Genomic DNA, 17,134 nt, shown 5'->3' on the forward strand with positions numbered 1-17,134 from the left:
CTGTTGTGGGCGAAATGGAGAATAGAGAGACATAGGCGGCCAGTTGGTGAAGGACTCAAGGGAGCAGGGAAACCCTGGAGAGGGCCTAACTCCATTGCCAAAGCACAGGCGTTGCAGGCGGAAGGCTTTAGGGTCAAGCCCCAACATCTCTGATTAAAAGGGTAGCAAGGCTGGGACGCAGCTTCCTCTGCCTGAGTGCCGGTGCTAGTCAGTGTTGGCCACACAGATGGATCAATATCCTGACTCAGTATAAAGCAGGGGGACGGAACATCCGGCCCAGGGCCCAAGTCTGGCCCTCTGAGACTCCCAATCGGTCCCTCCAGGGTTCTCCAGATGGCCCCCGACCCTTTCCCTGACCCCACCCCCTTTCCCCCCCAACTATCAATCATTTCATAGAATCATAGAGTTGGAAGGGGCCTATAAGGCCATCAAGTCCAACCCGCTGCTCAAGGCAGGAATCCATCAAAGCAACCCTGACAGATGGCTGTCCAGCTGCCTCTTGAATGCCTCTAGCGTGGGAGAGCCCACTAGCTCCCTAGATCATTGGCTCCATTGTCAGGAAGTTTTTTTCTGAGGTCCAACAGGAATCTGGCTTCCTGTAACTTGAGCCCATGATTCTGTGACCTGCACTCTGGGAGGATCGAGAAGAGATCCCGGCCCTCCTTTGTGTGACAACCTTTCAAGTATTTGGTATCACGTCTCTCCTCAGTCTTCTCTTCTCCAGGCTAAACATGCCCAGTTCTTTCAGTCTCCCTTCATAGGGCTTTGTTTCCAGACCCCTGATCATCCTCGTTGCCCTCCTTTGAACCCTGTTCCAGCTTGTCTGCATCCTTCCTGAAGTGTGGTGCCCAGAACTGGTCTCAATACTCAAGATGAGGCCAGTGCTGAATAGAGGGGAACCAGTTCCTTGTGCGATTTGGAAACTATATTTCTATTAATGCAGTTCAAAATAGCATTTGCTTTTTTTGCAGCCACATCACACTGTGATGGGATTTGGCTTTTGGCCTGAAAGAGGTTCTGTACCCCTGTATAAGCAAAACGCATATTTAAACATGTGCATAATTCCTAAGATTGACAGAGAAGGGTCACAGCTCAGTGGTAAAGCACATGCTTTCCGGGAAGAAGGTCCAAAATTCAATCTCTGGTATCGGCAGCAACGAAAAATCCATTGTACTACAAATGCTATTTTGGGCTGCATTAATAGAAGTATAGCTTCCAAATCGCATGAGGTACTGGTTCCTCTCTATTTGGCCCTGGTTAGGCCTCATCTAGAGTATTGCATCCAGTTCTGGGCTCCACAATTCAAGGGCGCAGACAAGCTGGAGCGTGTTCAGAAGAGGGCAACCAGGATGATCAGGGGTCTGGAAACAAAGCCCTATGAAGAGAGACTGAAAGAACTGGGCATGTTTAGCCTGGAGAAGAGAAGATTGAGGGGAGACATGATAGCACTCTTCAAATACTTAAAAGGTTGTCACACAGAGGAGGGCCAGGATCTCTTCTCGATCCTCCCAGAGTGCAGGATGCAGAATAATGGGCTCAAGTTAAAGGAAGCCAGATTCCGGCTGGACATCAGGAAAAACTTGTACTGAGCAGTACAACGATGGAACCAGTGACCTAGAGAGGTTGTGGGCTCTCCCACACTAGAGGCCTTCAAGAGACAGCTGCACAACCATCTGTCAGGGATGCTTTAGGGTGGATTCCTGCATTGAGCAGGGGGTTGGACTCGATGGCCTTGTAGGCCCCTTCCAACTCTGCTATTCTATGATTCTTTGAAATGAGGAAAGCCTCACTCAACATCCCCTAGAGAGCGATCATCAGTCAGAATAAATAGCACTGGGCCTGGTGGGCCAATTGTCTCACTCAACAGAAGACAGCTTCTGTTCATTTCGAAGGAGGAGGAGATGAGGCAGGGGCTGGATTCCACAGACTGCTTAAAAATAAGCAACCAAATCTTTGCCTGCAGGTCGCCAGAACAGGCACGTATTTTTGTTTAGGCAGGCAGAAGTTATAAGATGCAGCGGCATTCCACCCAGAGCCAGCGAATCAGTTTGATACCCCATTGTTAAAGTGAGCACGGTTTGTCTATTCCTAGCAACAACACGGCTCATGGACACTGCAGCTAAGCTTGCAAAGGGTGGGAGTATTTTCCAGCTCCCACTACAGAAAGGGACCAGCAAAACAGTGGGGTGTGTGGGTGTGGGTGTGTAACGACGACGACGATGACACAACACACGACCCTTCCTTCCCGTTCCCACTTGAAAATGGCTAATTGGGTGGCAGGACACTGATGCAGACACAGAAAACACCCCCAGCTCTACATCTCTATGATGGCAAGCCCTCTCTGCCTGCTGCCCTGAATGGCCCCGCTTACTTGCCAGACTGCATTGAACCTTGGGTCCGCCAACGCATGAAAAGGTTAATAAAGAGAGAGCTTACTTCCACTCTTCAGCAAACGCTTCTCTTCCTCCTTCAGCTTGTTCTTCATCAAACGCAAGGTGTTCTCTGCTTCCTGTAAGGAAAGGAAAACGGCAAAATCAGAAGAGCATAGAATCACAGAATAGCAGAGTTGGAAGGGGCCTGCAAGGCCATCGAGTCCAACCCCTTGCTCAATGCAGGAATCCACCCTAAAGCATCCCTGACAGAGTATGCCTCTTGAAGGCCTCTAGTGTGGGAGAACCCACAACCCCCCTAGGTCACTGGTTCCATTGCCCTACTGCTCTAACTGTCAGGAAGTTTTTCCTGATGTCCAGCCAGAATCTGGCTTCCTGTAACTTGAGCCTGTTATTCCGTGTCCTGCACTCTGGGAGGATCGAAAAGAGATCCTGGCCCTCCTCTGTGTGGCAACCTTTTAAGTCTTTGAAGAGTGCTCTCATGTCTCCCCTCAATCAGCTTGGCTCTACGCAGAGAGGTGTCTTGGAGGCCTTCCGCTGCTGCTTTCCAGAATTGCTTTCCAACACAGGAAAAAAAAAACCACAACCCCCATCTCCCCCCCCCCCCCGCTGAATTGGGCATAAGTCACAATATAGCTCACTTCTGCTCTAATTGGCACAACAGATGGTCCTACATCTGATAATGGAGCTGAGCGCATCTTCAGTTTTTTTTTTTATTATTATTTATTTATATAGCACCATCAATGTACTGCATGCAGGATCTACCACCATGGTGAAAATAGCCATTTATTTCTATTATTGCGCATACTAATTAATAGCTCATCATATGCTCCAAACCTCACCTCTTCGTGGTTAGGGTGGGGTGGGGGAATACCTAGAAGAGATGTAGCAATAAGTAATTTTACGGAAAGCTATAAAAGGGGAGTGCAAGAGCTCCGGTTTAGGAAGCAGAATTGTCCAGCTATTTCCCAAATGGCTAAAAGCCTGAACTGTAGTTGCTGCTGTAAAAGCTGTTGCAAAAAAAAATGTCATCAGATAATAGGAGGCTGATGATCAAGGACTAAGCCTTGCAATGCACAAAAAAATTAACTATCCAATGGTATCTGAAGCCTTCATGGCCATTGTGATTCTACAATACTGCCCATCGCCTGCTGAAGTCCCTACTGAAAACATTCCACACTCTTTAAGGCAGGGGTTTTCAATTTCAGGCCAAATATGGCTCTTTTCATTTACCCCCTCCTCCTGTTAACCATGCAGTGTGGAATGGGTAGCCTAGATGAGATAAATATGCCGCCCTGCTCGGTTAACAAGGTACCCTACAGAAAATGTCCTGGGTTCGGACAACACTCTAACCCATAGTTCAACAAACAATCCACAGTTCAGAACGGAACGCCTCCTAAAAACACATCTTCTCACACAAGGTTTTCCTGGGCTGAAATTGCTGCTGGGTTTATTTTTTAAACTCTTATAGCTTTATATTGTGTTTTGATCTGTTGTATTTTATGGTTATAACTGTGGACAGTATAAAAACGTAATAAATAAAGTTGGCTTAGTGGCAGAGCACCTGTTTTGCATGCAGACGGTCCCAACTTCAATCCCTGGCATCTCCAGGTAGGGATGGGGAAACTCCTGCCTGAACCCCCGAGAGAGCTGCTGCCGGTCAGCGTTGACAATAGATGGGCCAGGGCTCTGACTCAAGTTTTTTATGTTCCTACCCGCTCACACAAACAGTTATATATTTCTATAGCTGAAAACCAAAAAGAGGTATTAAACTGTAGGGGCTCAATTGTCTTGCTCTTCCTTGGTCTTAATCTGGTACTGCCAAAGGTGCGGACTGCATGGTTTTCTGTCCTTTCAGGTTGGGGAGGCCGCTCTCCCATTCTAAAGAGGGAGTTCACGCTTGAGTTGAGGTTTTATGGTGAAAGGCTGCAAATCCTGAACTTTAAGCATGGGGGGACTAGGTGGAGGACTGCGACTGAGAAGAATAGCAGAGCAAAGGCTTATTGGTTCCTAGTGTTTACGCCCTTAGCACCTTTATACGGCCACTCGAAGAGGAAGGAATACCCAAGGCTCTAAATCAACCTTCCCCAGCTTGGTTCCCTCCAGAGGTGTTGGACTGCAACTCCCATCATCCCCAGCCAGCCCTGGCTGGGAATGATGGGAGTCACAGTCCAACATCTCTGAAGGGCTAAAGTGTTTCAGCTTTCTGCAGAACGTATCACTTCAAGCAGCAAGTGGGATCCCAACTTATCGAGCAGGATTGATGACTCCTGCTCCGGCATTGCGACAGCAGGAAGGACTTCTGGAATGGGAAGTTCCGGTTGATAAGAGTTTTTGAGTCTGCGGCCCGGTCAAGAGCGTTTCTTGCACTGTTGTGCCAGGACCTCAGTGAGGAGATGACTGCTTTGCACGGAGTTGCAAAGGAACAGAAAAGTTTAGAGTCGCCTCCCCCAACCTGGAGCCCTTCTTGCCTTAACAGCTTCGAGACAAGTACAGCATCAAAGAGGAAAGGAAGAGGATGCAAATTCTGGGCGACGGTAATCAGAAAAGAAAGCTACAGTTGAATGATCTATGTGAAAAGAGGTGAGGTACCAGACGTATTAATGGAGTAGTGTTCAAGCGACAAATGCCCTTTTCAGTGGCAGATTCTTAGCAAAGAAGTGATCATTCAGGGACATCACCAATTAAATCAAGAGTGCTTCCATTGTAGCAGAAATTGCAACAGCCCTCCTATTTATTTGCTTACTTCTCTCCCCAGACGGAAAGGAAAGTACAAATTGTAATGATTCAATAAAAGCTCATTTGCTATTCTCTTGATGTATTACACTTCCATTGTATTATTAGTTGGTTGGTTAGATGCACGGCCTTTATAGGAATATAAATGCTTGGTCCATGGCGTAAAAACAAAGATCAGCTTACATTGTTTGAAGATGTTTGTCAAATTGAGGCTGATGGGGAAATTATTAAAACAGCTGGGGCTTCTCAAAGCCTCATGAATAAGTATTTCCACCATGGGGATTATCGCAAGTGTACTCTTGCACATGAAAAATAGTGTGTGTGTGTGTGGAAGTGGGAGGGCTAGGAAAACTGAGACAAGAGAAGAAAGAAGTACTTTTTCTTGGCCTCGTGTATGCTGCTTCGACTATTTATTACACATTGCCTTCAGTATTACATTACTGAGCATCTGCTTGATGTCAGCTATGAAGGGTCAAAGAAATAGCTATGAAATACAGTGTCTAATGTCTCTGAACACTGCTGTAGTCTGGATATTGCTAAAACTGGGGGAATGTGGTAACAGCTGTGCCGCTGTCTTCATCCAGGTTTTCCCACCCCCCCTCAGGTGAACCAATGATTTGTACCAATCACAGTAACCAGTTCTAGCTTGTACTAATATCAAGGAACCTGATCTTCTGCAAAACACCTTGCAGGGGGACAAAGAAGTTAAGGGGTGGAGGCTTGGAGGAATAGATGGAGGTTCTGATGTTTCTGGAACCTCTTGCTGTCATAGATTCTGATAAGGTGAAGTCTCTGAGGCCGAGAGCTTCTTGATCTCTAGTCCTACCAGACATTTCAGAGAAAGTCTGAAGAGGACATCAGGACCCTGGCTTCATTTGGCCAGCTTCTTTCCTTAGGTCAGACTGGGCAAACCAGTTGCCTTCCAGATGTTTGGGACTACAACTCCCAGACCACCCAACCCTTGGCTAAGGTGGCTGGGGCTGATGTGAGTTCACATCCAAAACTCGGTTGGGGAAGACGGCGTTAGATCCTGCAAGTCTATACCACGGGTAGGCAACTTGGTGTCCTCCAGATTACAATTCCCATAATCCTTGACCATTGACCAAGCTGACAGGGTTTTATGGGATTGTAGTTCAAAACATCTGGAGGGCACCAAGTTGCCTACCTCTGCTCTGCATCATTCTTCTCCAATCCAATGCCTTCCAGTTGTGTTGGTCTACAACTCCCATTATTCTTAGCCCTCATTCCATTGGCCTAGGGTTGGAGGAAGCCTGCTCAATACACTGGTCAGAATCACACCCAGTTAGCTAGATCTTTAGGGTAGCTCAGGCCTTCTGCCCCATGCAAACAAAAAATCAGGAGGAATCAAAATACATTCACATTTTTTTAAAGTAGCAGGTAACGCTGCCTTTCCCCCGTCTTATATAGTTCGCACCTCTACCATCTCACGGTGTCAAAACACCAGCCTTGGCCATTCACATCTTGCAATATCACTTAGATTTAACAAGGACTGAAAGAGGCCACCTTTACAGAGCTACTTAGAAATCAAGCACAATCAAAACTAATTGGGAGAGCAGCACGGCTCAGAGTTTTGTTTCCCAGCCTTACTTGACCACGGGCCACTGGGCCAGCTGGTCTTCCAATATCAAGAGACCATAATGAGGAGCAGCAATTCCAACTCTTCAGAAGAGTAAAACGTGTATCAATTGCATAATGAATGGGAACACATATACAAACAGGCAGCGCACGCAGGTGTTTTCCAAGCCAAGGTTCTACAGGAACAATCTGTACACAAGAATTTAATTGTAATGAATTATTCTCAACAGAAGTGTCATCTAGAAGAGTTAATCATTCCAGGATTGATTGAACTACACGGAAGCCTAAATTGCAGCTCCCCCTCAACTTACTGAATGGAATGGCGATGTTCTGCATTCACTGCAGATGGTCAGAGGCCTTGAGGGAAATGCCGGAAATAGGGCTCTCTATTTGACCCAGAAACGTAAGAGCAGCCCTGATGGATCAGACCAAGGGTCTATCTAAGCCAGCATCCTATTTTCAGTCGTGGCCGGCCAGAAGCCATAGCAAAAACCTTCCCCACTGCTATTTGCCGTCCCCACCACCATCACCAGCAACCGGTATCCAGAAGAACAGATGGGACCAGCAACTCAATGCTCCAGTGTAACCTTCCACCACACAAGAGTGCTCCTCTTCAGGGTGCTGGTCAGCCACTTTCTCCTGCCCAACTAACATTCAGCATTCTGTAGCTGCTGTTCCTTCGTCATTAGGTTGAGTTTTTGGGGGGTTTGGCCTTTAGGGTCTGTTTTTAAAATATTTTTATGTATTTCTGAAATCCTCGGGGTTCCTCTGAGCATCTCCTTCTTTTTTCCCCAGTGGCCTTGTCTGTCGGTGCTCATGACCCAGGTTCACTTTCGTTGTTGTTTATTCGTTCAGTCACTTCCGACTCTTCATGACTTCATGGACCAGCCCACGCCAGAGCTTTCTGTCGGCCATCGCTACCCCCAGCTCCCCCAAGGTCAAGTCTGTCACCTCCAGAATGTCATCCATCCATCTTGCCCTTGGTCGGCCCCTCTTTCTTTTGCCTTCCACTTTCCCTAGCATCAGCATCTTCTCCAGGGTGTCCTGTCTTCTCATTATGTGGCCAAAGTCCTTCAGTTTTGCCTTTAACACCATTCCCTCAAGTGAGCAGTCTGGCTTTATTTCCTGGAGTATGGACTGGTTTGATCTTCTTGCAGTCCAAGGCACTCTCAGGATTTCCCTCCAACACCACAGTTCAAAAGCATCTATCTTCCTTTGCTCAGCTTTCCTTATGGTCCAGCTCTCGCAGCCGTAGGTTACTACGGGGAATACCATTGCTTTAACTATGCGGACCTTTGTTGTCAGTGTGGTGTCTCTGCTCTTAACTATTTTATCGAGATTTCTCATTGCTCTCCTCCCAAGAAGTAAACGTCTTCTGATTTCCTGGCTGCAGTCAGCGTCTGCAGTAATCTTTGCACCCAGAAATACAAAGTCTGTCACTGCCTCCACGTTTTCTCCCTCTATTTGCCAGTTATCAATCAAGCTGGTTGCCATAATCTTGGTTTTTTGGAGGTTTAACTGCAACCTGGCTTTTGCACTTTCTTCTTTCACCTTCGTCATAAGGCTCCTCAGCTCCTCCTCGCTTTCGCTCCAGCACCACGACAAGGTAACGATCTCCTTTGCTGGAGGGTTCACTTTTATAAGGAGTGATAACACAGCTAAACAAGCTGTGCTGGTATTTCTTCTCAAGGAAATCAGAAGCTCAGCAGTACAGTGACTGAACACGCTCTCAAGAGCTAAGCCATTACTTCTCAAACTGTATTCCAGGAAACCCTGGGGTTCCTTGGGAGTTTTATCAGTCTTTTTTGAAAAAAACAACAAAAAAAAACCCAGAGTATCAGTAATATAAAAAGAACAAGCCCCAGAAACCTCTGCAACACAGTTGAGTTCCACAACAGAAAAATCTACATAGAAAGGGTTCCTCGGAGAAAGATCATTTGCCCAATATTCTTCTGGAACAAATGTTTTCCCCTCCTGTTGGGCCTCTAAAACCAGAATTAGGAGGGGAGAATTATAGTACTGCAATATTGTTTCCTTCGCTGGGCTTAGTGATGGGGTGAAAATCCACTTGATTTCCCAAGACCTGGGGAAATTGAGTTTCTCTCCCCACCCACCGGTCGATGAGGGCCTTAAAGGCTCTCTTAATCCAAGAGAGCCTTTAAGGTTGCCATTAGAGTGGAGGAGAAAAATATGTGATTTCCCCAGCCTTGGGAAACTTGCCCAATACTTTACAATAGTAATCTAAGCAAGTGGCATTTACCACATATCGTCATGGTAAATTCCACTACCTGGCATATGTAGTAGTATTTCCTTTTCTCAGTCCTGAGTCTGCTACCAAATCAATGCCTCTGAACAACCGGAGATTCTGAGTTCTACAAAGTCTGTTCAACTTCACCTCTAACGATGGACATTTGTCAGTAAGATGGTTGGAAGTCACTTTAATGGGTCATTCAATCCTACTGTCTCAGAGTCCACTTAAATTAGTATGATCAATTGCTAAACTAACATCATCTTAAAGACTCCCAGTGATGAGGATTCCATAGTATCCAGAAGCAACCTTCTAGCACTCTAAAATTGCAAAGTTATTCTTCATACCCTGCATAAATCTTTTTCAGAGCAGCTCCAGACTGTTCATTTGTCATAGCTGTCATATATCAGCACTCAGAATCAGCTTGTCATATTTTATTTGCTACAATTAAATCTGGCCTGTTTTGCTGACATGACCTTACGTTCACAACACCTGCATTTGAAAGTTGATCATTTATTCAACTGGGAAATGGTTGCAAGTCTTCTGCAGGCAAAAGAATTGCATTACTTTTGAACCGAGAAGGTATGAAACCTGAGAGCTCACAGGTGTGAGTCTAAAAGCCCAATCCCATGCAGAGTTAAGGGCACCTATGTTTTTATAGGATTTACCTGTGGAAAGTAACTACTCACTCATGTATGTGAAGTTGCCCTCCACACACACACAAACACACACACACACTTCCCAAAGTATTTTTACAAGTCTTTTTTAAAAACATTTGCAGATATATATTTTTTAAAAGATGAAGGATGAACTTAATAAATGTGTGTGTGGCATGTGAATTGGGCAACCCACCTGAAACATAGAGGCAAGACTGATGTCTGAACCATGTTCAATGCACGGGGGTACATACAACTTTCATGCAAATTGCACAGCCAGGAGGAAGCTGCTCTCCTATCACAACTCCAATGTCACTTTGCTTTTTTTTTTAATGCATGAATTTTCACATAGAAGGTTTTTTTTAAATTATTTGTAATGATATTTTATTTTTTATTAGTCTTTGCCTTTCCAAAGAGGATATCCTGGGAGGCTTGAAATCAGTAGCTTAAGGATTCAACACTAAGGGCTCGATCCTATACATGTTTAGATAGAAAAATGTCCTACAACTGTCAGCCATGAAGGCTGTGGAACACTGTGAGTTGTACGATTTTTCTTCTGTATAAACACACATAGGATTGTGCCCTAAGAACAGAAGACAAGGGGGAAAACTTCTCTATTTTTAACAATTTTGTATCAACACCTGTGTTGAGTTACACTGGAGACAACCGTGATAAAAGTGTGTACAGAGGCATGCACGGAGGAAATTAAGATTGAGTTCATGTAATATTTGAGAACTCTCACCTCAAATCTCTCTTGCTCCATTCGGTGCTGGTCGTCCAATTGCTGCTCCAGATAAGAAAGGTTACGAAATTTCTCCAGGTAACAGCTGTACTGTTTCTGCAATTCCTCCTCAATCTTCTCATATTCATCCATAAAGGCTGGGCTAGTGGGGGTCAGAAGGAAAAAGGGCCTTGAAAATACTAACTTTGCAGCTGTGTGATGAACGGGGGGGGGGGGGGGACTCTCCCCAAGTTGTCAAAGAGCACTCAAAACTTTCGAAAAACCTCAATATCACTGCCACCACCTCAGCTGTCTGAACGAGGCCTTTGAGAATGCCTGAATATAAAAGACAACCCCCTCAAATAAACCAATATATATGGGTATCCAAACACCTAGTAGCAGGTTAGTCAAGCAAGGATAGGTGAGCCAAGTAAATAAAATGCCAAAGGCTCAGAAAAAAAAAGGCAACAAGTAAAAGAAATCCCCATTTTTAAAAATGATTTTACAATCATTTCAGGACTATATACAGCATTATGCACCTTGCAGGAGTATTACACAAAGGCAAACGATGCAGTTGGGGGATATTTTGTAGGACTCTAGTAAAGGTGGATATATTTATTTATTTAAGGATTTTTATGCCGGCATTCAGCCAAAAAAGGCTCTCACGGCGGCTTACAAAAGTATTTCTTGACAGTCCCTGCCCACAGGCTTACAATCTAAAAGACATGACACAAAAGGAAAGGTGGTTGGGAGGGAGGAGGAGGAGGGGGAAAAGGAAAGCAAATTCAGGCACTACAATCTTAGTTGCAAAGTTCAGCAGTTACAGTTGACAGCAGGAGGGAGGGGGCTCTCAGCTGGAGCTGGACCCAGGCACAGTGGAGAGGTGCCTGGCTGCTGCTTCCTCCCTCACTGGTCACCAGAGGCAAATGCCCTCTTCACAAAAAGCCACCTCAAAAGCAACCAAACTTCTAACATTCCACCTTCTTTTCATGATTTTGTTTTGTAGGGTTTTTTTTAAACTCAGTATTTTGAAAAGCTTAAGTGTGATCCTCAAGTAGTGCTCAGAGCAACAAAATGGTGGTTGTGGAGGGAGGGCGTTGCTCCAACTCCGTGCAGTGCAGGTACAGACCAAACAATTACTAAGGTAGCCTTCCATCACCCCATATGTCCCTCTCAAACTGAGCCAGGGCACTCACAGACCTTACTGGATACCCCTAGGGCTTAGAAATAAGGGTCCAAACTCTCACCCTCTATTTCAAACCCTAAGCCTGAAACTTTCAACAGTAGCAATTAACTGAGCAGAAGACTCTGGATTAAGAGATTAAGTTTATTGACATAGGGTAAGGGGGGAATCCAAGGCTGGAGTTAAAATCGCAGGAAGAAACATTAACAATCTCAGATATACAGATGATACCACTTTGATGGCTGAAAGTGAGGAGGAGCTGAGGAGCCTTATGACGAAGGTGAAAGAAGAAAGTGCAAAAGCCGGGTTGCAGTTAAACCTCCAAAAAACCAAGATTATGGCAACGAGCTTGATTGATAACTGGCAAATAGAGGGAGAAAACGTGGAGGCAGTGACAGACTTTGTATTTCTGGGCGCAAAGATTACTGCAGACGCTGACTGCAGCCAGGAAATCAGAAGACGTTTACTTCTTGGGAGGAGAGCAATGAGAAATCTCGATAAAATAGTTAAGAGCAGAGACACCACACTGACAACAAAGGTCTGCATAGTTAAAGCAATGGTATTCCCCGTAGTAACCTATGGCTGCGAGAGCTAGACCATAAGGAAGGCTGAGCGAAGGAAGATAGATGCTTTTGAACTGTGGTGTTGGAGGAAAATTCTGAGAGTGCCGTGGACTGCAAGAAGATCAAACCAGTCCATACTCCAGGAAATAAAGCCAGACTGCTCACTTCAGGGAATGGTATTAAAGGCAAAACTGTAGTACTTTGGCCACATAATGAGAAGACAGGACAACCTGGAGAAGATGCTGATGCTAGGGAAAGTGGAAGGCAAAAGGAAGAGGGGCCGACCAAGGGCAAGATGGATGGATGATATTCTGGAGGGGACAGACTCAACCTTGGGGGAGCTAGGGGTGGCGACGGCCGACAGAAAGCTCTGGCGTGGGCTGGTCCATGATGTCACGAAGGGTCGGAAGCGACTGAACGAATAAACAACAAAAAAGGGGAGAAAAGAGGATAAAACGGCATATAAGAATCACAGTGACCTTTGGAAACAATACTCCAGGTGAAACCTATAAAAAATGACCTAAGCCTGCCCTACGCGTTACCTAAGTATGGGTCTCCCAATAGGTCAGGGCCATGCCTGGGATCCAAAGAACCAGAAGCCTGAAGGCAACTTAAAGATAAAGATGAAAACAAAAGGGCAGTTCCAACCCTCCACTTTTTATGCTCAAACCCTTGATAAGGAAGGTCTTGGTTAGCCAATCACAGGCCAACTGTGTTTCCGGACCGCCGTAATGGAGGGTGAAGGTTCCCACAGGAATACAGCTGAGATCACTCAATTCAATTAATTAAGTCTTACTCTGGCATTGAAGGCAGAGACATCTCGAGATAACAGGCACAAAGGTGGTTGCATCACGACGTGCCGCTGCAGATTGGCCAAATGCAATTTTATATGCACAGTTAAGGCACAAAACGAAAATGGAGTTCTTGACATCATTTGGAAAGGATCTAATAACTGAAAAAAACCCGATAGCTACATTACTGCAATTATAGCGTGTGCATTAGCATGTAAGTCGAAACTTTGTCAAGAAAGTTTCTTAGGTTCACGGCAGGCTATTCATTCTCCACTGTGGTGGGCATTAAGCCTACACACTGACACCCCGTATATTTATTCTTCAGGGGAGAAACAGTACATCTGTTCTTACCGAACACTCTGCAGAGTCTGCAGCCGCTTGTGATTCCTTTCCAGCTCTGATTTCCTTTTTTCAATTTTGGCCTCCAAACTGGCTTCATCTGAAGCCACGTTGTTCAGCATGTCTTTGGTTTTCTGGACTTGCTCCTACAAGAAAGACAGCACAGATGAACTGCAAATTCTGACGTTTTTAGCTCCAAGTCCTGTTCCTGGCCTGACTCTTCTCTTTTTTTCTTTTTTGTTTAGATCCAGGCCTGTGTGTGCTAAGAAATCGTGTTGCAGAATTCTGGATTAGTACCAGGGAGACACATTAAAGAGAAGAAGGCAAAATGTTAACCACTCCATATCTAAAACAGATTCCAGAGTGGTGAATGTAAGTAAAATAGTAAATAAATAAAAAGATTAAAACACCATATTAAAATTATACTTTAAAAAACAAACAAACCAGAATGCCAATAAAAAAATGTGGCTGTCAGTTAAGGAATATTTCCTGGAACAGAGCTGTTTTCAGGAAGCGCTGAAAGCAACAGTGGCAACAGACAACACGCTAAACCGTGATGCTTAACCACAAAATGGCTAATGGAATGCATGCAGGCCATGGTGTTGGTGCCTGCTTTACCTCCAGGGGCAAGGAGTTCCAAAGAAAGGGGGCCACCACATTGAAGGCTCTTCTCCTAGTGGACTCCAATCAGGCCATAGATCCATGTGGAACCACCAGGAGCATTTAATGATATATTATAGGGGCTTCAGTTCCCATCCCTGTATAGTTGTACTCATGTATTATGAGCCAGCCTTCCTGAGCCTGGTGGCCATGCTGGCTGTGGATGATGGGGCTTGTAGCCCACACAGCTGGAGAGTACCTGGTTAGGGAAGGCTGCTCTATACAAAAAGCTTTAACACAACTTTATATTATATTATTTATTATTACTACTACATTCAATTGGCATCAGCAAAATTTTATCTATGTTTTGGTTTATTTGTGATCTATTTGATTCTAACATCAGGTTAGTAAAATGCTTCTAACAAATGTAGGAAGGTCAAGAAGCAAGAGCTCCCTTGTGGAAACCTGAGAAGGACGCTACCAATATCAGCTCAACGTAGCAGCACGTGTAAATACAAAACTGAAAGAGTAATTATTTCCAGCTACTTTCAGAGAGCTTTCAAGACTCTGTAAACATTTAAAACGGCTAAGTGTACATCTTTCATTCAGAAGTGACACTTGTTAGAGAAAATGCAGGCCTCTTGGGTCCTTTTTTATCCCCACGTACAGCCACCTCCTACAAACTCTCGTGAAAGTGGTGAAAGGAAATCAAGAAAATGGTGGGGAGGGTAGAATGAGATACAAAAATTGACGCATAGGATCAAAGCCCTGATGACCTTGAAAACTTTGCCCCTTTGAAAGTTGTTAATTAGCAAAGTCGGAGCATTCAAGCAGCAACCGCTGTTTGCTCTAGCAGATTGCTATATTAATTGGACCAGAATTAACTAGTTGAGGTAGTTTTGCAATGTGGAGATATCCCCCAACAAAGTGCTGTAATACTACGATTTCTTGGAGCTGCTTCTTGAAATGTTAATAGATGCTAATATATGAGGTCTGAATATTTTTTTATCCTAGATGGGGGGAGGAATCAAATCTGACGGAGGAGACTCGTCAGCTTGACAGTCTTTTAGCATTCAAGAAAGCTATCAAGACTGATCTCTTCCGGCAGGCCTATCCAGTAGAATTTTAGGATACTTTTAATATGCTTTTAGGATGTTTTTAACAGTGTATACTATGTTTTTAATCAGTATTTTATGTATTTTATGCTTGCTGTTGTTCTCCACCTCGATCTAATCGGAGAGGCGGTAAGAAATATTATTATTATTATTATTATTATTATTATTATTATTATTATTATTATTAAATCATAGTTGCAATATATTTCGATTTACAGTAACTACATGGAGCTCTTATTCCTAATAATACAGATGCATCCCACCAGGTAGCTTTAGGTAAGCTATTTTTTCTCAGCCCCAGCTGAAAATCTCTAAAACATGGGGACAAGAATACTAGTCTACCTTATAGAGTTTCTGCAAAGATTACAGAGGGCCTAACCAGAGAATACTACCAGCCTTAATACATTTTTTAAAGGAAAATGGCTTGGAAGCGAGAATGAGACAGACAAGAGAAGCAGCAGGTAGGGCCAAAGGATTAAACATCTCCCCCCAGGCTCTGGTTATCTGCTCCAAGGTGCCCCCACCCCCAACTGATTTCCTGAAAAAAGAAAAGGAAGACCATCTGGGTCTATCAAGCCCTGGGGTGATGTAAGGTGAGTGGTCTGAGCACATACAAATCACATTACTGCTAGCAAAGTGCCCATCATTAGGGCAGTTTGTGTCTGAGAGTGTGTATCTAGCGGGTCGCTCTTTCAGCGTGCTGGCTAATGGCAGCTCGTCTTCCTCCTTTCCCCTTTCAGTAGGGGTTCCGCAAGGCTCGGTGCTTGGCCCGTTGTTGTTTTCCTTATACATGTTGCCCTTGGGCAAGCTTATTCAACTTCATGGCCTCCAATATCATCTGTACGCCGATGATACACAACTATATCTGTCATCTCCGGAACTTTCTCCTGATGTTCACGATCGTATCTCGGCATGTCTTTCAGATATCTCAGCTTGGCTGCTTCATCGTCGTTTGAAACTCAATATGGCAAAGACTGAATTGCTCGTTTTTCCTCCTAAACCTTCTCCTCATCTCTCATTCTCTCTTACTGTCAATGATGGCTTTATATTTGACTCCTCGCTCTCCTTTATTCCTCATATTGAGGCAGTAGCTAAATCTTGTCGATTTTTCCTGTATAATATTGCCAGGATTCGATCATTTTTGTCTGTCTCTTCCGCCAAGACGCTTGTTCATGCACTGGTTATTTCACGGTTGGACTACTGCAACCTTCTTCTCTCTGGCCTTCCTTCTTCTCACATCAGTCCGTTGGTTTCTGTTCACCACTCTGCCGCCAAGATCATCTTCTTGGCTCGCCGCTCTGACCATGTTACTCCGCTTCTGAAATCTCTTCATTGGCTTCCAATTCACTTCAGAATCCAATATAAACTTCTCCTGTTAACCTTCAAAGCTTTTCACGGTCTAGCTCCTTCCTATCTCTCCTCTCTCATCTCACACTATTGCCCCGCTCATGCTCTTCGCTCCTCTGATGCCATGTTTCTCGCCTGCCCAAGGGCCTCTACTTCCCTTGCTCGGCTCCGTCCATTTTCTTTTGCTGCCCCTTACGCCTGGAACGCTCTTCCAGAACATTTGAGAACTACAAGTTCAATCGCAGCTTTTAAAGCTCAACTAAAAACTTTTCTTTTTCCTAAAGCTTTTAAAACTTGATGTTGTGCAGACTTTATACTGTTAGTTTTACCCTACCCTGTGCCTGCTTACCCTACCCTGTGCCTGTTGGCATTCTCTTCCCCTCCTTATTGTTTTATTATGATTTTATTAGATTGTAAGCCTATGCGGCAGAGTCTTGCTATTTACTGTTTTACTCTGTACAGCACCATGTACATTGATGGTGCTATATAAATAAATAAATAATAATAATAATAATAATGAGCCCTTCCCACTGCAAGGGCCATGAAGGGGCTGAAGTCAGTGTCCCCAAATATAACATATAATATTTTACTTTTCCCTAAAAGAACAAATACGGGAGAAAGTATCTTCTCTGCCATGATCCTTTATTGCCACAGCCCCATCTAAGGTTCCGGTTACACTAACGTGTCATAAATTATTAGACTCTAATTTAATAATGTTGGGGGGATTATCATTATTGGAATTTTAGTTTTCTCCATATCTAAGGCCACTGTTCTTTTTACTCCAGTAAGTGATGAAGAGACAGTATTCTGAGCTGTGTGGAATTTTAAAGGTGGTCTGCTTTCTTATAT

At 44.4% G+C, this 17,134-nt stretch overlaps 1 protein-coding gene across 2 annotated transcripts in view; it reads right to left on the reverse strand.

Moving 5' to 3' along the window:
* The window catches only part of CLUAP1 (clusterin associated protein 1), a 72,768-nt gene that overhangs the window by 15,366 nt on the left and 40,268 nt on the right, over positions 1-17,134 (reverse strand). For both annotated transcript variants that reach the window (XM_063142971.1, XM_063142970.1), the window contains exons 7-9: positions 13,236-13,369; positions 10,369-10,510; positions 2,437-2,509 (exon numbers count right to left, since the gene is read on the reverse strand). In XM_063142971.1, coding sequence (XP_062999041.1) covers positions 2,437-2,509; positions 10,369-10,510; positions 13,236-13,369 — 349 coding nt within the window. The remainder of the gene's footprint in view (positions 1-2,436; positions 2,510-10,368; positions 10,511-13,235; positions 13,370-17,134) is intronic.

The sequence above is a fragment of the Elgaria multicarinata genome, chromosome 17 (genome assembly GCF_023053635.1).
Source record: "Elgaria multicarinata webbii isolate HBS135686 ecotype San Diego chromosome 17, rElgMul1.1.pri, whole genome shotgun sequence".
In the NCBI taxonomy this organism is placed as follows: domain Eukaryota; kingdom Metazoa; phylum Chordata; class Lepidosauria; order Squamata; family Anguidae; genus Elgaria; species Elgaria multicarinata.